At 33.0% G+C, this 24,139-nt stretch overlaps 4 protein-coding genes and 1 non-coding gene across 5 annotated transcripts; all 5 read right to left on the minus strand.

Moving 5' to 3' along the window:
- Window positions 1-58: 58 nt before the first annotated feature.
- Window positions 59-1,124, minus strand: NAEGRDRAFT_81986 (leucine-rich repeat protein; the record flags this gene model as incomplete). The annotated part of the gene is made up of 1 exon (XM_002669973.1): window positions 59-1,124. The coding sequence occupies one exon, from the start codon at window positions 1,122-1,124 to the stop codon at window positions 120-122; it is 1,005 nt and encodes a 334-aa protein (XP_002670019.1). The 3' UTR covers window positions 59-119.
- A 1,514-nt stretch (window positions 1,125-2,638) lies between these two features.
- NAEGRDRAFT_81987 (uncharacterized protein) lies at window positions 2,639-5,752 on the minus strand (the record flags this gene model as incomplete). Its single annotated transcript, XM_002669974.1, has 1 exon — window positions 2,639-5,752. The coding sequence occupies exon 1, from the start codon at window positions 5,690-5,692 to the stop codon at window positions 2,639-2,641; it is 3,054 nt and encodes a 1,017-aa protein (XP_002670020.1). The 5' UTR covers window positions 5,693-5,752.
- A 204-nt stretch (window positions 5,753-5,956) lies between these two features.
- NAEGRDRAFT_59809 (uncharacterized protein) lies at window positions 5,957-11,617 on the minus strand. The gene is made up of 3 exons (XM_002669975.1): window positions 11,346-11,617; window positions 10,764-11,257; window positions 5,957-10,333 (listed from the first exon to the last, which is right to left on the minus strand). The coding sequence occupies exons 1-3, from the start codon at window positions 11,347-11,349 to the stop codon at window positions 5,981-5,983; spliced, it is 4,851 nt and encodes a 1,616-aa protein (XP_002670021.1). The 5' UTR covers window positions 11,350-11,617; the 3' UTR covers window positions 5,957-5,980.
- A 115-nt stretch (window positions 11,618-11,732) lies between these two features.
- On the minus strand, window positions 11,733-24,079 carry NAEGRDRAFT_59810 (uncharacterized protein; the record flags this gene model as incomplete). The annotated part of the gene is made up of 6 exons (XM_002669976.1): window positions 11,733-13,221; window positions 13,333-14,047; window positions 14,183-14,872; window positions 15,119-16,279; window positions 18,731-21,699; window positions 23,331-24,079. The coding sequence occupies 6 exons, from the start codon at window positions 24,077-24,079 to the stop codon at window positions 11,733-11,735; spliced, it is 7,773 nt and encodes a 2,590-aa protein (XP_002670022.1).
- On the minus strand, window positions 18,080-18,150 carry NAEGRDRAFT_t754. Its single transcript has one exon. It is a non-coding gene; the product is annotated as a tRNA-Gly (tRNA).
- Window positions 24,080-24,139: the final 60 nt, after the last annotated feature.

The raw sequence follows: 24,139 nt of genomic DNA on the forward strand, positions 1-24,139 counted from the left end.
CACAAGATAAATAATCTATTTAAGAGTCTACTTTTGAATTTGAAACTAAAGTTTTCTTCCAAAGTCTCAAAGTAAAATTGTTGTTTTAAAAATATACAAAGTGACTCACTTTCATACTTCTACTTATTAAGTGATGTCAATTGTTTCATATCACTTATTGATTTGACTCCTTCATCACCAATTTGATTGTAATTAATACTAAGTGATGTTAATTGTTTCATTTCACTTATTGATTTGGCTCCTTCTGCACCAATTCGATTGTTTGAAATATTAAGTGATGTCAATTGTTTCAATTCACTTATTGATTTGACTCCTTCATCACCAATTCCATTGTTTGAAATATTAAGTGATGTTAATTGTTTCATTTCGCTTATTAATTTGACTCCTTCATCACCAATTCCATTGTTTGAAATATTAAGTGATGTCAATTGTTTCAATTCACTTATTAATTTGACTCCTTCATCTCCAATTCGATTGTAATTAATATTAAGTGATGTTAATTGTTTCATTTCACTTATTGATTTGACTCCTTCTGCACCAATATCATTTAAACTTATATCAAGTGATGTCAATTGTTTCAATTCACTTATTAATTTGACTCCTTCGTCACCAATTCGATTGTTTGACATATTAAGTGATGTCAATTGTTTCAATTCACTTATTAATTTGACTCCTTCATCACCAATTCCATTGTCAGAAATAATAAGCGATGTTAATTGTTTCATTTCACTTATGAATTTCGCTTTTTCTATCGAGCCAAACAACCATGCAGAAAATTTAACATTAACAATACTATTCATAAATTGACTGTTCATGAATAATTCAATTCTTTTCTCTGTAAATTTCTTTTTAAATTGAATAACAAGTTTTGAACGTTCCTTGATCACATTAAAGAATTGTTTTGAAATCAAGGAACAATTATTCAAAATAAACCACGAATCATCAATCATGGAAATTATTTCAAAACAAACATCATCTGAAAATATTTCCTGTTCGAGTTTCACAACTTTTTTTGCCTTCTCTTCCAAACTCTTATTATGATTATTAAAATCGATCGTGAGTAGTTGTTCCTCCGAATTAATTAATTGATAATTTTCCAAATCTTGTCTCTTTCGTTTGCTCATTTTTTTGATATCTCCAAAATCAAATATCAAGAAAGCGAGATGATGTTTTAGCTTGTTAATATCATGGAGATTGTTTTTGTTGAATCGGATGATGAATTTGCAAATCAAGTTTCCTCTTTGTTTCAATTTACAATGAGCATTCTCTAAACAACTTTAAAAAAAATGCATGAAAATCAACAAGCAACCTCTAATGGCAACTCAAAAGATGAAGCAACAATAAACAACTCATCGGGTTGTAGTAGTAATAGTAATAGTGGCAGCAACACCATCATCAGTAGGGAAGAAAATTCATCAGAAGAAACTAGAGAATTATTGCAACAATTTTGTGAGAAATACAACATTCCACTCAGTGAATATTATCCATCATCGGAACAAGACGATTTTATTGAAAAGAACGAATCGATACGGTATATTAGATTATCGTCATGTTTAAATGATGAGGGAATTTTAAATTGTTTAAATTCAATTGAAAAACAATGTGGAGTCAAGCCTTTGAATATTCAAAATATGGAAAAGAATTATTATCAAATTTATACACTCCCAAAGACAATTAATATTTCAAATTTGGAGGAATATAAGAAGGGAAATGTTTTTGGTGTGGATATTAGTAGTATTTATTGTATCTTGTCGTTGGAGAAGATTTTCATGAATGATGATAACAATCAATCAAATAGTTTGAATATTTTGCCAAATGTTTTGGATGTTTGTACTGCTCCAGGGACTAAATCATGTCTGATTTATGACCTGTTTAAATGTAAAAATTCTAGAGTTAACACGATTACTGGAATTGATGTTTCATATCATAGAATAATGACATGCAAGAATATTTTTAAAAAGTATAATATTAATGATATTAGACTGATATATGCTGATGGTACACGTTATTCGAATGTGGAAAAACCAACAAGAATGAAAAGATTTAAATACATTGAAAAAGTTAAGGAATTACCAGATAATGGTATTTTAATTTATGAAAAATATGGAAATTCAAAGAGGAAAGATCTTAAGGAAGAGACCAAACAACCACCAAAGAATATTTTTGATACACTAGCTCCAAAGTATGACATTATTGTAGTTGATGCAGAATGTAGCACTGATGGAAGAGTTGAGCATTACCGCAGAAATTTCAAACAAATTGACTATACGTTGAATAATATGGACAACATTGTGGATTTACAAAAGAAATTACTGGAGAATGCCTACATTAATTGTCTAGCTCCATATGATGGAATTTCTAATAAGCATGGAGTTGTTCTGTATTGTACATGCTCCTTCACTAGGGAGCAGAACGAAGATGTAGTTCAATACATATTGGACAAGTATAGGGAAGATACCAATCAACAACCAGAACTTATTCATCCATTCATTGATAGTCCAGTTCTCCAACATTTAGATATTCCATATGTGGAATCTCAGGTGTTGCCAAAAACAATAAGAATTATTCCATCTAAATCTCAAAGCAATACTTGTCTTTATATTGCGCTCATTAGGAAACACAAGAGGTAATAAAAGTATTATTTCTTTTCAAAAGGTGTACAGAATGCAGTGTTTGTTGCAAAATGATGGAAGACTTCATGATTTTGTTTTTCAACTTGTGACATGACTCTCTTTCTAATAATCTTATCTTCATTGTGATGAATGAGATAGAGTAAGCAAACTAGCAGTACAAACACCACAATACTAATAATCAAATGTGGTAAGAATGCGGCTGTTGTATAAACTCTCAAACCAAAGAATACAATCAAAAACCAAGCTGACATGGAAAGTGCAATAATGAATACTTTCACAACGAGGATAACTTTCTTCTGAATGGAAATGAAATCAATTCCCTTTGGTTTGTTATCAATTATGTCCAAATTATAACCAGCAGGAGCAGTGTAAATTTCTTGAAGTAAATACCTGTCAATCCAATGTTTCATCATCATGTAGAATAATCCACATGGTAAAATAATTGGAATAAAAACTGAATAACACATGCACAAAGTGAAAACAGCCAAAATCTTTGCATAATTAGTATCAACAGAAAAATAGAATTGATCAGTGGCAGCTCTCAATTTCTCTAGAGGAGATTTTGCCTTTCTGTAAGGAGAAAGCTTTGTTTTCCAAATATACCAGAAAGCATCTTCAGTTCTAATCAAGTCATCCAAATTACCAATCAATGCATACTGAATAGCAGTCGATACCATCAATGCACCAGATGCTGGAAGGAAGATATTTGCAAGCATTTCTTGGAAATTCTCTTCAGTCTTGATATAATTGACAATACCATCCATAGAAGACAACCACAAGCTTGGCATGACTAAAATGGTAAGAACCATGTAGAAATACTTTCTGAGAAGATAAATTCTCTTGTACTCTTGATTACTATCATATTTACCAAGCATGGTTACCTTACTGATAACAAAACCAATTAATCTAGAAATCCAATAGAGGAAGAATGATGGCAAGAATTGGAAGAAAATACTTCCAACAATACCTGTGGCTCTTTGAATTTTTTGAATATCCATATCTACAACACCAACATTGAAAAGTGATTGAATAGCAGAGAGTATTGATGCAGGACTTGAGGCAACTATGAAGAATAGAACCAAGAAAAGATGGATCATTATATTGGTTGCAATTCCTTCATATCTTGAGCCTGTCAAACCAGAACTTCTGCAAACTGTGTACCAGTTAATATCAGTTGGTTCTTGATCTAATGGGTGGATGGTAATCACATTATTTTGTAATCTAATTTCATTATTCAAATATCTTCCCAAAACATCTTTAACATGAGAGGTATTCTTGAAAATTAAATAAGCAACTCCACTGCTGCTAATTCCTTCATTGTTTACGAAAATTGAAGATATTGGATCATTATTATTGGTTTCTTCAGCTTTAGTGTCCTCAATTTGAATATCTTCCATAAAACTTGAATCATCAAAGCTGTCAATACTATTAACTTTTGGAATTTCTCTATTTTTGGTATGAAGTAACTGGTTGTATGAGGCATCCCATTTACTGACCTCCTTACGGATCAGCCTTTTTCTCGTTTCTAAATGTTGAATAGCTTCCTCAGTATTCAACATGTTAATTTTCTTTCCGTGAGTATGTACACCAAAGCAGTGGGAAAGAACATTTTTGGAATCCACGACACCTTCATCAAAGATGACATGCTCCTTAAGGGAAAGTAATTCTTCTCCTCTTTCCAACTTCAAATGGATAAAGTGATCCAAATCTTCCTCAATATGTTTTAAAATTGCTGACATGGTTAATCTATTGATAAAGTCATAAATCAAAACTGATCTCAAAATTTTGCTGTCCTCATGATCTACTTTCAAATTGTCGTTAAAGTAAATCTCAACAAACGATTCAAAATCCTTCAAATTTGTCATTTCCCTTGGCAATCCTTTTACAACGACAACATATGGAGAAATAATTTCTTTAGGATCAATAGATTTCTCCTTATTATGAATAGCAATAGAAGTGCTATCTGTTTCTTGGAATATTTCAAATAGGCCATCCTTTTGTGATGAAATAATATTACTATCCTCTTGGTGTACTATTTCTTCTCTTGATTGATTCTCTACAACAACCTCATGAAAAACAAAGTGGAAAAAGAAGAAGAGTCCAACACAAATTGAAATTATACCAACAACTACGTGAGCATACAATGCAACAGGTGAGTCAATAACCATTTCAACAGTCGTTCTCAATAATATATTGTCCTCTTGCGTTAAATTCTTGATTGGCTTAATACCTTTTTGCAAAACATCACTATTCGAATATAAAGAGATGTCATCAGAAGAAGGTAAATAATTGAAACTACTACTACTATTATTCATAGAATACTCAAATATTGGAGGATTACCCGAAAGATGGATTGGTAACAATACCACACAAGCCAATATACTACAAACCAACATGATATAAAGTATAATTTGTTGGAAATACAAGTAAATTACAATGTCCTTTCCATAGAGAGCCATCATTTTCTTTCTCTCCTGTTTTGCCTTCGAAGGAACAAAGAAGGACACAATTCCCTCCCTAAAGTGAGCAAGCATTGTTGGGAAGAACAAGATGGTAGAATTGAAAGCCTCCAAAATTACAATCTTCAATCTTCCTAACAAGTGCTTCTTCATCTCTGTTGGTTCGGAAGGAAGTTTTGGAATTTGATTAAAAGGATATTGATTAGAAACTTCTTGATAGGCACTCGTAATTTGATTAGTAATTGTACTGGCCGATGTATAATATTCATTATTACTATTTTCTACGTGTTGTTGTTGTTGTTGAGAATGATGGGATGAATCCTCTTCTTCATTAGCTTGCTGATGAGCCTTTTCCTCTTCCAAATCCCTCATGTATTCATCAAATAATTTCTTCTTTTTCCTCGGATTGAACAAAGACAATTGTCTACAACATAAAAAGAATAATAACATATACAACAAGGCAATCAGAATATTGGCAACTAGAGTTGTCAACACTCCTCCTGCGCCTGCTATATTAAAATTAACTTGAATGGTACTATTGGGTGGTATAATGATAGGATCACCCTCTCCACCAAAGAGTGAAGAAGTGGTTAATGGCATCTATCTGTTCTGAGTAAATAAATTGAAAATTTCTCGTGCGAATTGTTTAGGTAATTGTTGTGGCTTTTTTTTTAATTTTAGTTGGAATATTTATTTTTGAACAAGTATCTGATTTGGGATGACCTAGAAGAAAAGTAGAGCATTGTTAGAAGAATAATAGTAAGTATGATCAAACTTACAACTTCAAAGTTATTCTAAACTATTTAATGAGATGTAAGTTTCTTGGTTCCTATGCAACATCTAACCAATGATGAGAACGAAATTGTCTAAATCCTTAACAGTGTAATTTTATTGAGATTGTGGATTTTTTTGATCTGATCTTTGATAAACAACAACAATATCTTCAGAGTTTTCGTATGGATTGTAAACTGATGATGTTGGATTCACATGATAATTTCTTGTGTCAGACGAATTATCATAAATCAAAATATTACTATGATTTTCCTCATTCGATACTGGAGGTGCGCTTGGTTGTTGATTATTATTGGTTGCTGATGTTGTTGAGTTATTACTGAATTCTGTCATTTCGACATGAGTAGCTTGATTTGGTTTTGGTGGTGGAAGTTTCACATCTGGTGGAATGTTAATAGTGCTACTGCTGGTGATTGGAGGAACAGGAGGAATTGTTGAGGATGTGTTGGTTGCGAATAATTGATTTCTGGCCTCTCGTTCTCTTCTTAAGCGTTCCTCTCTGTCTATTCTTTCCATTGCTTCTCTTTCTCTTCTGAGGTTCTCTTCTTGCATTCTTGAAACAGAATTATCAACTTGAATGGTGTGGTTTCGTCTATTTTCTTCACTATCTGTATCTGAATGAGGTGCAGTAGATGCGTTGGAATGAGTTGTTATATTATGGTGCTGTCTTGCTGATTTGGTAGCGAAAATGGATTTGAAAATCCACTGATCATTCACTGATTTCTTAATTAAATAGTCAGCAAGTGCAGTTCCAAGGAAAAGAACTGTCAGGAATAGGAAAATAGTTCCAAGAACTAATCCTGAAATACCCAATGCTTGAATCTGATCAAAGCTGGTATTCAAGAAGATTATTTCAGAATTTGGGCATCTTAACTTGGCTGTTGCAATGGATCCCATTGTAAAATTGTTCTTTGTGATACTTGGTTGATATAACACACCATTAATTGTCATATTAGATGGATAAGTCGAACTGGAAGAGTACTTAATGCATGAAAGGGTTCTATCTTGTGTATCCATTATAGTGGCATAGGTAGTTATGGAACTAGGTGCTCTATATTTACAGCAGGTATAATAAGTAGCATTTCCCAATTGAGCGCCATTTGGAATAATGTCACTTTCGGTATTTGATAGTGTTGCTATTCCCACTCCCATAGAAATGAGCAATCCAACATAGAATGCAACACTACAGAATAAACAAACAAATCCAAGAATTAGGTTGGACACTATCGTATGGACTTTCTTTTTGGTTAACTTTTCCAATATACTGGAAAGTGCTGGACCAAGCAATAATACTAAATCATAAAATACTGTCATTCCTGATCCTTTCTTGAATGCATTCAACGAGGCATCATAATTGGCACTGATAGATGGATCTTTAAGTGCTCCATTATAGATCAAGAATAAACAAAGTACTAAATAAAGAACTGATACAATGAATAAACCTCCCATTACACCCAAGGTAATCAGAATTGGAAGAGTTTCAGGTTGCACTTGAGCATCCTCTTCCACAAAAACGTAGGCATAATTAGAGGTGTATTTAGAATTGGTGGTTGATGGGAAAATCATACTAAAGAATAGGAAAGTCTTACTGTCGACCATCTCTTGTGTAATTTTCATTCTAGCATTCAACTTGGTGAAGGATTGTTGATACTTGTAATTGTAATAGGTTACATCGTAATAATTGAAGAGGGTCTTGTTCATTGGAATTAGTTCACTAGTAGTCCAATCGACCAAGAAGACGTTTTCGTCATTTGGGATTGCGTAACTAGTTGTGAATTCTACATTAATATACTTATCAATAGTGGATTGTGAAATGTTCAAACTACTTGCATTCAGATAGAGATTAGGATATTTCAAGTCAATAGCTGACTCTGAATTATATCTAACAGTGGGAGTATAGCTGTGTTCGAAATAGATGTTTGAACTTAAATAGCAAGAATATGCATTCGTAACAATAGAGCCAGGAATTTCTCTAAAGAAGAGATAGATTTGCTGTCCTATCATGTCCAATTTCGAAGGTGAAATTAGACGAAAGTTGGATTCTTGCAATGAAAATGTTCCTGTGTTTGAAAAAGAATACCTCAAAGAATAGACTTTCGAAGAATTTTTAAAGGATAGGTCAGATATTTTCATATCATAATCTGTTGTGGTTGGTTTTTGGCCAATTTTAGCATAAACCTCATATGATCTATCAAATATTCCCAACCTACTATCCAAATTAATAGTTAAATCGCTAGAGATAAGGTAGGTTCTATCAACATTGAGGGTATAATAGAAATCACCAGACAATGTTGATAAGTAATTTTTAGCATTAGTTCCAAATACATTATTGGTATAGTTTGCAGCATAATAATAAAATGTAATTTGAGAATATTGGAGAGATGGATCAATAAACAATCCAAATTTCCAAATGTTTCCCTTGATTCCTGTTGTTGGGGTGAGAAGTGAAATCTGTGCCTCGTACGGAGAAGCAATGTTTGAAGAGTTACAGTTCAAAGTTTGATTGTAAAGTTCGTTAGATTGAATTGTTCTGGTTGCTCCATTAGAATTCAATGAATTATCAATAAAATCCTGAGTACCAATAAGAGATAGTTTTGAAGGTTGATTATATCTTGGTAAACCTTTAACAGTTGCCCTAACAAATAACCTTACAGTGTCAGAAGTTACCTTACTAGTGTCAAGGAATAACCAGTGGACTCCATTAGATACAGATGCTTTTGCTTGATTTTGAGACCCTGCTACTTTTAAAGAAATAGTGGATGGATTTGAAAATAAAGTAGGATAAGAAAGAGTCAAATTAACAGTGCACAATTGACATCTTGTCTCAAAAAAATAAAGAAAATTCTTGGAAGAAAGTTGAGCATTCGGAAATTGATTCTTTGGGACAGAAGATCCCTTCATTTGACTCATTAACTCAATGCTTGGTGATTTTAAAGTGTTAAACGCAATAAATTTGTCTGTACTTGAATCATCATTGACAAAGGTCAAATTTGTCAACAATGGAATGGATTCCAATTTGTTAATTGTTGAAATGGTCAGTCCAAATGCTTCACCTATTTCATTCTTTTCTGTAAAAATTGAATTGATTGTCAAGCTGTCATCACTCAATGTTGAATAAAACTTTCGTGACAAGTACAATCTGAATGTGGCAGAGGTTGCTTCAACTCTCAAATAAATGGCTGTGTTACTCGATCCTGTGCAGTCTAATTGCTCTGATGGAACAACCAAGAATAATCGAGACCCAATAAAATCTTTGTCAATGAACGAAATCTTTTTTTGTTCCATTGTCTTGTTGGAGAGAATGAATAAACTTCCAGAAAATGCACTAGATGCAATCAAGTTCACTTGAAGCCAACAATTGTTTGAATTGAATGGGCTTTGTGCTTCATGAATGAAATACGACAAATCTGAAACTTGACTCTTCACAACCATGGATGGATTTGAGCTTATTTCTGAATTGGTTGAAACTTGCTTGGTTTGGAAAATTGAATATGAAAACGATTTTGAATTATCTGATGAATTCATTTCCTCAACAAAATCATTCGATGAATCAACTGATATGTCAATGGAAGAGGAAACAGATGTCTCACTTTTCGATCCATTCAATTTGAAATTTACATCAAATGTCAATGTTTCCAAATATGATAAATTGACATTATAAAGTGTGAATGTCATCTTTGAGGATGATACTGTGCTATTCTCAATTTCAGGATAAATGTCCACTATGTTGGAAGAAGAAATCTTTCTTATACTCTGCAATGAAACTAGTGATATTGATAATATTGAAGAACTTATGGTAATAGTGATATTGACAGCTGGATCAATGGCCTTATTATTGACTACAATTGGAATATTGGCAGAATCTGTCATATTATTTACAAAAAGTCCATTGAATGGTTCAGATTTGACTTGATTATATGAAGAAGGAGTAAGAAAATTAATTGAACTGCTATTTGATGCTAACACCAAATCAACAATTGTTGTGTCATTTGTAACATAGCAAAAACCCAACTTGACTTGAGTCATAAAGAGTGAAACTGTTGGATTTGCATTTCGTGTTGTAATTTTGAAAGTATTGATATCACTTAAATTCAAATAAGATGTAATTGCTTGACTATTCAAATCTAAACTAAAGGTTGATCCGTTACAAAAGGAATAGGTTGGTAATGGAAGATTCATTATGAAAATATCATTGATTAAAACAGATGTTGTGTGTTGATATTGACTATTTGATGTTGGGGAGAAGACGTACTTGGCTGTTACTGTCAAACCACTTCCAAGAATGATCTTTCCTTTGGTTGTGTATGGAAATGTTGCAACAAGATCCAGTGTATTTAATACCTTATATGCAGAGGTTGAACATGTAAGATCAGAGGCCATATTTTTGCTATCAAAATACGAATCCATCACTATTGAATCGGTACACATCTTTTTTGCCATTATAACCGACTGTTGGCAACACAAACAGGTCAACAACAGTAGCGTAAACAGTTGGACGAAACTTGCTGAGTTTCCTTTCATTTTTTTTGTTTTGATTTCTTTTTAGTTCCCACCTGAACTTGATCGATTTGATATCCATTTGGTCTAGACCCAACCAGGTCACGATCGTACACTTCTATACAAAAACAGAGAGTTCTATTTTCATCATGTACTTGCAATTACTATTATTTAATAATATTGTAATCGTCTAAAATGTTAATTCACAAACTAATACAATAACAAACGTTTTGATTAATTGTGCAAATTATTTCTTGGCTTTGTCTGCTTCCATCTTTTCAGATAACCAAAGACCAAGTTTCGAAAAACATGGAGAATTGAAGAGGCATAGCTGATAATCTCCAACTGAAGTGGTGTTAATGGCTTCCTCATTGCTCGTTACATTGTTAGTCTTTTGTAGACAATCTAAAATGTATCTTTTACAGTGTACAGTCATTAATTGCATTGCCAAAACATGGAAAGATGGTGGTAATAGAACGATATTATCTCCATATCCAACGACTGTTTTCAGTGTTTTTTGCAGTTTAAGCTTTTCAACAATTTCATCCATTTGATTTCTGTCTTTATCGGTAAATTCTATTTCGGTTTGATCTGAAGCATCTTCAAGATGAGCGTTTTGGTCATCCTTTAGAATAGTTAAGTAATGTTTAAACTTTTGCAATGATTCCTTCTGGTTACATAAATGTCTATAATCTTCAATAGAATTAGCATGATGTTGCAAATTTGGATCTGTAATTCCATCAAAAGTTGCCTTTCCACATGATCGTAAATCTTCCACTAATTTTCTTCTTTCCATGGCCGAAAATTTCTTTTCCAACAAATCAACTCCACTCCAATCCTTCATACATTCATAATTTCCACCAAGCATTGCTTGTCCTAAGAATTCCAAATTTTAATGTAAAATTATTTAAATTATGAATAATATTAAATCAAATTCATGAATATTGATCGGATCAAAACCTACCCATAGCCACATTATTAAACAAAAATTCTGTGTCTGATAAAGAGTATTCTTCCTTCGGAACCAATTCATCAAAATCTCTCAGCTTCAACTCTGTAGCCTTTGTTTGAATTCGTGTATGTGCGAGAGCAAAGAATGAAAAAACTTGTTCATTGTGATCAAGAATAGCATCATCAAATTCTGGTTTTACCTTCTCTGGTATGGAAAAGGTATCAAAAGTGGTATCTGTTTTATATTCGTATGGCGGAGGTGGTGCTTGGCTTGCTTGTTGTCCCATTTTTTTTGTTTTGTGATTGGTTTTTAATTTTGATTTGTAAAGAATCTTAATATATTGTAAAGATTTTAATGAGATTGATTTGTAAGAGAATGGGAATGGCAAAGCATATCAAGCTACTTTTTCTTTTTGTTAGGATAGGAGGAAGAAAAACTTCCTGATCTCTTTGGTTGGTGTGTAATTAGAGAAGATGAAGCTTGTGTTGGTTGCTGTTGAATGATGGGAGTGTTTGATAGTAAATTCTCCAAATAATTCAGGGCATCCTTAGTTTTGCTGCACTGTTCGTAAATGTTTAAACGAGGATTAGAGATCTTTTGAATAATTACACTTGCAGTCCTCTGGTTCGTCTCGAAAGTAATATAAGAGAACAATCCAGTTACTGAATGTAGATTTGTTTCAATGTGAGATCGTAATAGTGGCATAGTTCTGTGTAGTTCATATTTCTTTGATGCTGGATTGCTGTTCTGGAGGAAATTATTAATATCTCTGCAATTTGAACAATTAGTTTCACATACAAAGGTTGGAAGTGACCAGTCCCTTACGTCAGCTTTTTCTTGAATATTGAGAATTGATTTAATAAGCTCAATACTACAGGTGACAAGTTGAGCAAATGCTTTAACATCAATGAATGCACTCTTACCATACGTAATCTCAATATATTTGATGAGAGGAATAAGTATTTTGGCAACTCCAACAAAATCTTTAATTTTTGAAGTGATTGCTGACGTAACTTCTGATAATTCATTTGGAAAATTGCAATAGCAGATAGCTGAAATAATGGCCTTGCAATTTTCCACACTAATATCATCCGTTATGAACTGATTAATTATCCTTTCTCTAAGTTTCAATAGCATGACATTGGCAACTTCATGATCACCAAGTCCATTCAAGTGAATGACAAATTTAAGGGAAGTATTCAAATCCATTTCTGTTATAATACCTTCCAAAAAGTTTTTAACTTCCTCACAAAAGAAATATTTTAGATAGTAAATAATAACAGTATAGTACCTTAAAAATTTTTCCTTATTTCCCAATAATAGATTCAATGCTGAAACCATATATGAATGATAATTCTCCAAGTATTTCAATATTAATGATAGTTCAGTTTGATCTACGACCATACAACGCTTAATCATATAGACAGAAGTACTCTCCATTAGAGGGACAGCACATAATTGCATGCAATTCAATATTCTTTCTACAGCATAGGGCGAAAGATATCCTGTGGTTGATAAATATTCAAATACATAGTCACACAGGTCTGATGTAAGAGTTGAGTTTTCCTGTAGTAAAATAGTCTCAAAAGCAAAATCAAATATCATTTTGCTACTGAGATTAGATGTTATAAATTTGAAGAATGGTTGTTTGAAACTATTCATAAATCCAAAGGTGCTTATTAGGTCTTGCCATGATTTTAAGCATAAATGTTTGTTTGAAAATTCAGTAGCTATTTCATCATTCTTCAATTTAAGTACAGCATTTAGAAGGGCACTTTCTTGCAACCAATTAGTCTTCATCATTTCCAATATTTTATCTACATTCGCCTTGTTTGGATTTTCAAGTTGATCATCTACCAACATGTCAAAATATTTATGCTTGCAATTACTGTCCAAAAAACGCAAAGCATTAACATAATTCTTCTTTGGAATAATTGCTAAGCAAGAACGAGAATGATATCTTGAAAGTTTGTTAGAAATTTCAATCATCTACACATACCTAAAATTAGCTTTAACCAGGAACCTATCATCATGATAAACATGAAAACCATCATTCTCAAAATCGTTAATACGATCAAACGGAATTATTATTGAAATATCTGAAACTTTGATCTCCTTAGAAAATATTTCATTTCCATTCTTCAAATATTCAATGGTATAAGTAGAATACGAGTTTTCCAAATCCTCACTGTCAACATCGTCGAGATCACTATTTTCATAATTTCTTCCTCCTTCATTTTGAAGACGTTTATGACGTTTCCACTCCTGCACACTCATACTTGTAACATCACCTGATTTAGATTTGTGCATATTACCCAAGCATAGGTAGAAATTATTATGTATAGAGTTGTAATTACGTAACCAGTCATAGATAACAGCATCGTTTTCTTTCAAATTACTACCATCACTCAATTCATGTCTCGAATATTGTTCATTCAAAATATAAATAATGTAGGGAGTTTCTGATTCCCACTCATTAAGTGTTTTGCTCAGGTAGTTCAGTGTCATTTCTGCAGCATTGGCAGCTGGCATTAGATAATATGGCCCATTGAAAATAACATTATACACCAAAGCCAATCTTAATCCACTTGTCAAAACATTTACCTTAAAATCACTCTCATGATAGAAAGCAACGTAGGATGTGGAATAGTGAGATTTTGATGAGTTTGGATAGAAATTTTCATTTGATTTGTATTTCACACTCATCTCTCCACCTGTATAGACAGAAGGAAGATAGACAACTAGAGTGGCAAACATCTTGTCCTCCTTTTTGTGATCTGAATGAAAATCGTATTGTCTTTCTCCTTCGAATAACAATAATTTGCTGAGCTTGACTATTACTTCCTTACCTGCTCCAACTCCTAATCCTTGTTTGATTTCCTTTTGTAATAAATTATTAATCATATCATTCCAATTAGGATTGGTAATTTCAAATTGATTTAATTCCAATTGCCATGGTTTAGTTTCTTCATTCATTGTGGTGAGTTGAATAATGTCATTGGCTTGTTCCTTCGAAGCAAATGGAAGTGAAATATTCCTTCTCTCCACCACAACATTCGTGTCATTTGACACTAGTAATTGCAAACCAATAGCTGGATAGATGTCAAACTCTCCTCCCACAGAAAAGTTTCCCTCTAAAACATCAGGTACCAGTTCTGACAATATCTTGTCCATTCGTTTTGTGGTTTTTGATGGATGATAGTCCTCTTCTTCATCAGAGGTGAGGAAATAAATTTCATCATCGGAATCGTCTTCACTATCAGCTTTATCATTGTGCATGATCTCCTCATCTTCATCCGATGAATTAATTTCCATCACATTTTCAAGATTAGTTACTTCTTGATCATTCTGTGAATCATCATCTTCGGTAATATCGATTACTTCATGTCCTTTGATACTCTCTATTACTGATGAGGCAGCAGCTCCAGTAGCAGCATTACTCGAAACCTCTTTTAATTGAATTGTGTTGATGATCATGTCCTCTTGTTGATCAAAGCAAAAACTTTCAACATCTGAATTTCCTGATGATAAATCTTCATCTAATAGAGGAGAATTTGGTGTGGTTGCTACCAACATTCTCTGATCGCCAATACTAAACCCAACTTCAGGTGATGATGCAGAAGTTTCCTTGCTGGTTTTCCTTTTGCATTTTTTAAAAAAAGATTAAAAATTAAATTTGTTAAAATGTAACGGTTAAATTTTAACAACAACAATTTTAGGTAAATGACATATCTGACTCATTCCAATTTTTAACAATTCTACTGTGAAATTGTTTTATTGCTTACACCATTGATTAAAAGATTGCTCCTCCCTTCCGAATAATCCATGATCAAATCCATATTTGATAACTCTTTCAATTATTTCGGAAAATGTGCTGTCATCAGAGTAGTGCTCTAATTCACTCCATAACATTTCAAAGTTGTCCTTTCCAACGATGATTTGTTTCGATACAATGGGTATTAAATCTTTCATTTCGTGTTGGTGAGCTTTCTTGATGAGTGGAATTTGATGAATTGAGGGAACATAGTTCATGAATCCATAACAATATTGAATGAGATATTTCATCTCTGGACCATATTCTTCCAGTTCAATGGACCAATTTCCTTCGAATAGAGTTTCAAAGTAGACACTTCTCGAGATGAGAACTGTTTTGTGGCAATGAATTTTCTGATTTCCTACTAGGAAACAAATATCACTGGTTGAGTGGTCATTGAATAGGTCCATTAGTGGTGATTTGGAAATATTGTTTGGCTTTTCTTCCCAAGTTACTGGTTTGATAGTTTTTCTCTTGATGATTAATCTCAAATACTTGTCAACTCTTTCATCAGTTTCAATAAAGAATTCGTATCCAGGTTCTGATGCCTGACTTCCCATGAAATCCAAACAATAGTCCTTAATTTTCATCAAAGGAGAAGCTGCTGATGTTGATGAAAAGAATGAAGCATCTCTTGTGAGATAGCTTTCAATAGATTCCAGAATATCCAAAACATTATCGAATCCAATTTTTGTAATCACTGATTGAATAATCATTGATTTCATGTAAATTAAATCTCCATGAGCTTGACCAAGTAAAAAGAGAATGCAAAGACTTTCGTCTGTATCCATATTCGATAATGTGGAATGTTTTTGATAGAGAATTTGATCCAAAATTCTCTGAACTATAGAGCATTCCTTCTCGTTCAAAGAGCTAATGAAATTATTATTCGAAATAACATTCTTATAGAAATTAGGAGTCATTCGTGCAAGAAGTGGTCTAAAGGCAATCAATCTATCAAATCTATCCATTTCAAGTTTCCGTACAGAAATATTATCTTCAAAGTGCCAATAATTTACTGCATCCGAAGCAAAATCTCTATTCATATGATCCACCAATGCCTGCTTTCTCAATTCCTCCAAATCTATATTCTTCTTTTTGCAAATATTCAATATAATAGAGTCGACAGAAGCTTTGGCATGGAGCAGCAATTTGATAATGTTCCAATGCTCAAGAGTGCAAGCAATTAAAAGAGGTGTCTGTTATTATTGTGGTTGTTATGGTTGTGGTTGTTTGGAGAAGAGATGCAGTTGATGATGAAGACGGTTAATAGCGATGTTAAATTGTGTGGCAACTTACTTTCTGTGTTGTAGTGAGCTGTGCGTCAGTGTTGCTGAGATACTTACATACTGTGAAGTTGTGGAAATGTGTAAAAAGAACCAAATATTACAAATGCACTTACTATCTAAAAAAGTAAAGTCTAGACTGTTGGTGATGCGAAACTTACAAGCTGAAAAATGATAAGAACTTTAGTTTAGAGATTCCAAAGGAGCAACATACCATATTCATCTAAATTCCCAAAACCTTTTAACCATCAAACTTCATTGCTGGAATACTTACTGTCTGAGGCAAGTCAGTTAACACACAATATTTCAATATTGGTACTTACTTCCTATGTGTTGTGTAAGAATCTTTAAACTGTATCCAATACTTACATGCTGGCAAGAGTGTGAATTAATTGTTGCTCCAACCTGAATTACTACTTACCCACTATTAAAATAATGATTGATTATCCATTCGTTCCTAGCTGGTTAAAATAATCTACACTTACATCGAACTATTCCATTTAGGATAAACTACATTAGTTATGGTGCCTACTTACAAACTGGAACAATGTGTGAAAATAATGGATTGGAATCTCTCTTAATACTTACCCCTTGATTAACGTCTGTGCGATTACAATCTAACAACATTCTAACCAATTCTTCATTTCCTCTTTGACAAGAGACACATAGAGGTGTCTTTTCAAATGCGTTTGGAAATTTGATATCCAAAGTGTTTACTTACTTCCTATGAACGTGTCAATGAAATTTTAACTTCTGAATCACTTACTTCCTACAAGCACATAAGTGACACAAGTGTTTCATCATGATCATCACAATAACTGATTAATAATTATGATTAGAATTAATTCACTTACCATCTAGATGATATTCAAGCTTTTACAACATTTTCGTTATCTAAATAACTTACAAACTATTTCAGAATGAGTTGACAAAATTCTTCTCAATACTACTTACTCCAATATTTGTATTTAAATGAGGAATCTTGAGTAAATTATCAACGAGTACTTCCTGTTCCTGTTCACAGGCCCAATATAATAATGTCTTATCCTGTAAATTCTTCAGTGGTTTATTAATCATCCATCTATCCTCCACAAGAGATGGCGGAAGTTTGCAATTCTCTAAAACCGATTCAATCATCATTAGACTATCTTCCCTCTGTGTCTCAGAAGCAGAAGTTGTGAACGTGGCCTGTAAAGTGGAGCTGTTCATTTTGTTTTTTTGGAGCTTTAACGAGCGAGATGGCCACTTTCACTTTTTGTGGCGCGAGGAAAAAGATGAATTCAATGCCAACAACAGCAACCTTGAAGATGTGATAAGGGCGCTGTATATTGAGACAATTTCAAGTTGAGGAAATTTCCTTATGAAGAGGTGTGAATAATGGTCTGTTGGAATGAGGGTATGAACTCTCACAAAGTTTTCCTGACGTGGCAGTAAGCTGTGTGAAAAAAATGGTCTGATTAGAAGCCAGTAAACAGAATTAATTTTGCATTTTACTGTTTATTTTAGATACTGTTTAACTATTGACCTCTTCAATTAGCAAATGGTGTTGCTCCACTATCCAGAGTCAAAATATATTCTTCAGAATCAAGATGACTCAGAAATCAACGCACGAAAGTACAATCTCTACAAATATAAGCAAAATTATTTGCATTAGCCGGGAGTCGAACCCGGGTCACCAGCTTGGAAGGCTGGTATGATACCGTTACACTACTAATGCTCGTTATTAAGCGTATTAAGGAATAATCATCTTTCCTTACACTACAATTAAGATATTATTGTTTTAATTTATTGATTCAAATGCTTTAGTGCATCAAAGCCTATAACTGCAAGAAAACCAGAACCTACCAATGCTGGAATGACTGTATAAATATACATGTGATAATAGGCAATCACAAGTGGCCAACCAATCCATATAATAGTAATTGGCATTAGTATTAATTGTCCTAAAATTCCCAAATTTTTACAAAATCTTCCACAAGACTTGAGTAACCCAACGTAAATATCTGTTAAAATACTCATTCCTACTGAAGCATTGAAATAGGATCTGTATGCATGTATACTTTCCAGTGAAACAAAACCATACCAGAATACACAGTATCCCCAAGCAATAATAAATAACAAGATATTGATCCAATAGAATATTCCTGACTCTGCTATCAATACAAAAGACAATAACCAAAACACCCAACCTAACACAAAATCTTGAATGTAGAAGGTATAAACATGTAAAATAAATACATAGTAAAGAATTGGAGAGATGTTGTAAAGGTTACTAACAAGTGATGAAGACCACCCACCAATACTACCAATGCTCATTACAGTTTTACAAACAAGTACTCTTATATCAAAATAGAAAGGACTGAATGCAACTGAAAATCCATAGAGAATTATTCCCACAGAGCTAAGAACAGAAGCAATACCAAGGAATACACTTGTTGCGTACTTCTTTCCATAAAAACTTCTATAGTTCCACAGTTGGAAGTCCCTATCACCCCACCATCTATACCCTAAGAATGGGAAAACATCCATTAGGTTGAAGAGTTTTTCAGTTAGGGAAACCAACAACATGAATAGGTTGATTGGAATTAACAGTACCAAGAACTCAATTCTATCCCATGTCATATCACTTTCTATTCCTTCAACGTGTGAGAAGAGGCTAATGAGATAATAGAACGGATAAAGAACCAATCCCAAGAGCTTGTATCTAATGAAGAAAAGCTTGTAGATGTGTTCTATGACATGTTGTGTTTCAGCCTTGACAATATGATGGAAACCAGCTTTGTAGTCATCATTGACAGCATCCTCAAAAGTGTACTGCTTGTATGAGTAACGACTCTTTTTTTCTAGATATCTCTTGATATACTCATTTCTATTCTCAGAATCTGAAGCAGAGAAGGCCTTCTTGAAAACAGATGTGAAATCTTCATTCTTATATGATCCAATAGCACTGTAGTAAGCTTCATTCAAGTTGATATTATTGTAATAGTGGTAAGAGTTATAATTATTGGTATTGTTATACTTGGCTTGGAACTTTTTGTCAATCAAATTTGCCTTCTTATCAATATCGAGATACAATTGCCAAAGGAAGGAATCCTGTCTTGACAATTCGTGCCAATGTTTACAGACACGATCAAAGCTTGCTGCATTTTCTTCAGGGGTGAGGTAAGTCAAAATTTCAAAGAACATATCACTTGGTAATATCTCACCATTATCCTCACTTGTGTTTTTGGTTTTTGATTTGGTGGTTGAGAATGGTTTTGTTTTCATGAACGCCATTAAATGCTTAATACATGCAACTGTGAAGAAATACAATCTCTTGACAGTGTAAGGGAATTGATAAACAAATGTAAGATTAATAAATAAAGCTGCAAGGCAAATGATATCCAAAATAGCACTCTTGAATTCAATCCACAATGTTCTTCTAACACCTTCCTTTAGCATCAAGTATCTGTACACAACGAATGGTATTCTCCAGAACATTACCAATAGAGCAATACCAAATACAAGAGTCAGCAAATCAACAAGTGTCTTGGCAATTAAAACTCTAAGTTCTCTTCTTCTTTCTTCATCTCTGTTCTTCCACTGTTCATAGAGGAAAAGATATTTGAACATAAAGTAAACTCTATATGGAATAACAATACAAGTACATAGAGAAATTATAACAAGTGGAATATCAATGATTAATTGCAATGCCTGATCTCTAATAAATTCTCTATATCCTCTCTTAGATTTCTTCTTTGAAAGGAAGTGATAAAGCTCAACATTTCTGTAAACAGACAACACAACTACCAATGTGAGTAGCATGTATGGTACATCAAGTATAATTTGACTAAGATGGTATCTAATAATTCCTCTTCTTCCCTTAGCTGTTTCTTCGATCCATGCTGATTTCAGTGCATTTGGAATTCTCCATAAAAGAAGTGGAATAAGAGCTATGTGAATTATGTCGAGAATGAGTTCGTAAAATTCCAAAAGAATGGAATAGTGAGCTTCTGATAGCTTTCCTGAAACATAAGCAGCAGTAATGATATTTACAACTCGCTTCGATCTCCAGGATACCAATAGCAAGGCTGAACATAAAATGCAAGGAATATCTAGGACCGTTAGGAAAGCGTTAGTTCCCAATAGGATTAATCGTTTCTTATAGTCTGTTTCGTTTGCTAAGGCTCTTAATATATGTTTGATTCTCCAAACAGTGAGGGATGAAAGAAGGAATAAAATAATTATAGGAATGTCTTTAACTAGATTCCAAAAAACGAGAGCTATTTGTTTGTGGACTTCCAATGCTTCTCTGATAGCAAATGTAGATTTGAAAACAGGATGTGTCTTGAGAACAGCAACTAAATCCTTGATTCTATAAACTGTGAGAACAATAATTGCAGAAAATACAGTACAAATCAAATCCAAAGGAATTGATAAAGCTTGAGAAACAATTACCTTGGCGGCCAATTTCTTTGGTTCCTTCTGCCCAACAAGAGACTTCATAGTTGTGACAGTAATTGGAATACGGTAGACTGTGAATGTTACCAAATAAGTGCAGATAATTAATGGGATTTGGAGAGGAAGCAAATAAAGTTGCTTTAACACCTTTCCTCTAAAGAAGGTGAATAATTCTCTCTGCTTACCCAACTCTTTTTCTTCCTTCTTTGCCTTTTTGTATTTTCTAAATAAGAGGAAGATAGTAAAGATGTGCATGATGGAGAGTATCATTAAAACTAGAGAAATAGTAAATGGGATATCTATCATGGCATCCAAAAATTGTTGAAGAGCTAATTTTCTTCTCTTTTCTGCAGTTTCATATTCTTCTTTATGGAATACCCAAATCTTGAGAATAATTACTGGTAAACGCCACATTGACAGCAAACCCAACAAAATAAAAGGTAAATCTTTCAAGACTGCAAAAGCTTCAGAAATAATAATAAATTGATAGAGAGTGTCTTCTGTTCTTATTCTCTTAATAGTTGTACCTACTCTGTAAAGAGTTGGAACGACAAGGACTACCATTGCAGTTATTGCTACCACATCAAGAATACTTTGTACAAATTCTTCCATGGCCTTGTTTCTCATACTTCCCGCCTTTTCTTCATTGGTAATGATGGTAAGATAGTGTAGAATAATTCTTGGAATTCTCCACAATGACATAATTCCTAAACAAATAAAAGCAATATCAATAATCCAATTTTTGAAAATATCCCTAATAAGTTCTCTTCTCTGAATAAAAATTTCATTTCCAACAACCTCTACCTTATCAAGTTCATCGCTATCACTATTTGAAAAGAATTTCTCATCATAAAAGACATCAATAAATATGGAAGAGTAAAGATGGGAAGCTCTCCAAAAGGTAACAAATATTGGAACACATAAAACTATATGCATAAAATCCAATACCATTTGAGAGAACATGTACAAGCTAGTTGAATGGAAGTATAAGAAATTACCCTTCTCAAAGAGCTTCTTTTGTTCGGATCTAGTAATTTCCCATCTGTATCTGGTTACAAATAATGTAATGAATGCCAATAATGAAGGCAAATCAAGGACCAGACAAATAAATTGTTCGAATGTGATTACTCTCATAGATTTAGTTCTCTTTTCATCTCTATATTGTTGAATTATTGGAATAAATCTATAAATGGTGATTGAAAGACAAAGACCTAGAGCAATAAATGGCATGTCAATAAGTACTTCTACACAATGTGAGAAACAGTAAATAGCTCTGTCAAACCCTTCAGCTGGTTGTTCTTTGAATCCTTTGATAAATCCCTTAATTCTATAAAATCCAATAATATTAAATAGAATACTCAAAGCATATGCTGGTATTTCCATAAGAATATAGCATCCATTTCTGAAAAATAGTTCGTGTGTCCATTTTTGGCTCCAAACATGAGGAATTCTCCACATGGTAACTGCAATCAATAACTGATAATTCAAGTTAAAATATTTAAAAGTCAAACAATAATACATACACAAAATGGCAAGCATAAATAATCTAACACTGCTTTAACAGTATAATCAGCCATTAAATCAGTAAATGCAGATAATGTTTGAGATTTGTATCCTTGTTTTAAAAAGTATATGAATCTGACAGGATTTACCAACATTACAATAGAAAATAAATGTTTAGGCAAACGTATTTGGAATTCACCCCAATCAGAGAAGATATCTACATTACTATTACGATAGCTTCTTCCAATCTTGTCATCCCACACAATGAAAGCTCTAATTGACATGGCCAACATGGACAAGAAGGTGACTGTCAATGAAATCATCATACTCCAAAAACCTGTAGAATTTTCCGAAATGTAAAGAGCATAAGTTTCATAGAATGCAAATATTGGATACAAAACAATGGATGGTACTGCAAGTGTAACGATCGGATACATGACTGGAAACATTAAATAATAGATCAACAATACACCATTATTAAAGTCTGAGTATAAACGCTTTCTACTTCCATAATTATGTGAAATATCCAATGCCAATGTGAGTAATAATAATGCTGGTGAATAAAAGAGGCATGATACAAAATCAATTACTATTAACCCCAATTTGAGGGCTATTCTCAGTAGAGTTACCACTAACAACTCCATTCCGATATGATGATGATGATGTTGTAAACAGTAATAAAAATAATCAGCTAATGATGGGTGCTGATTTAAAAGATACCAAGCATCTGTCTCTGATAATTTTTTTAAGTGGAAGAAAAGTTCATTCAGCTGTGGTAACCTTTTGGGAACACCAAAAACTAAAACGAACAGAGAACTAACACGTAAAAGAAGAACATTTAAAAAATTAAAAGATACAATACTAAGCGAAACTGCATTGAAAACATTGATCTATTTTCTTTCCATACACATGACGTCAATTACAAAGGAGAAAAGGAAGATTAATTTACTTTACATGAAACTAGTTTCAGAATTATTCATAGCTGCTGATTGTTGTCTTTGTGTTAAAATACGCTTAAATCCTTCTATCAAGTTTGGATGTTCACCTTTGAATATTATGTTAACATTATCTAGAGTTTGTTGGGCTGATTGTTGTTGATTGTTAAGCAGTTTGATTTGTTGTAAGAAATCAGCAAATTGTCTATTTGTCAAAACTTCTTTAGCTTGCTTAAAGAATTCCTTGCCTTCCAAAGCTTGAGCTTGTTGTGATTGAGTTTGTTGTTGCATTATTGATTGATTATTGATATTTGAAGAATTGAAACTTCTATTCTCTGACATCATGCTGTTATTTGTTTGAGTTGGAGGAATGAATTGACTTGTGTTGTTTCCATTCGAAGAAGGATCTTCAAGTTCTTCCAAATTGATTGATTGAATAATTTGTTTCTTGAATGCTTTCAACTTTGAAAGTTCCCCGTTGAGGGCCTTTACTTGAGCTGACAGTCTATCTCTTTCACTTTGGAGATCTTGGTTCATTTCTTGTATAGTTTTCATGGCAGTATTGAGACTTTGATATTCAAATTGTAATTTGCTGTGTTGTTGATTAATTTGATGAATTTCCTCTTGCTTTTTTTGTCCAATTTTTTTCAATCCTTCAATTTCATCCAACATTTGTAATTCCTTTGTTTTCCATGCTTTGTTTAAAATAGCAATGCCCAATTCAAATTGTTCTTCGGCATTGTTTGTATTAAGACTACTAGTGTTCATAATAAATATAAATTAATTTAATAATAATGGTGATGAGATTATTTCTAACGGGATGTTCTC

Source organism: Naegleria gruberi, assembly GCF_000004985.1.
Source record: "Naegleria gruberi genomic scaffold NAEGRscaffold_76, whole genome shotgun sequence".
Classification (NCBI taxonomy): domain Eukaryota; phylum Heterolobosea; class Eutetramitea; order Acrasida; family Naegleriidae; genus Naegleria; species Naegleria gruberi.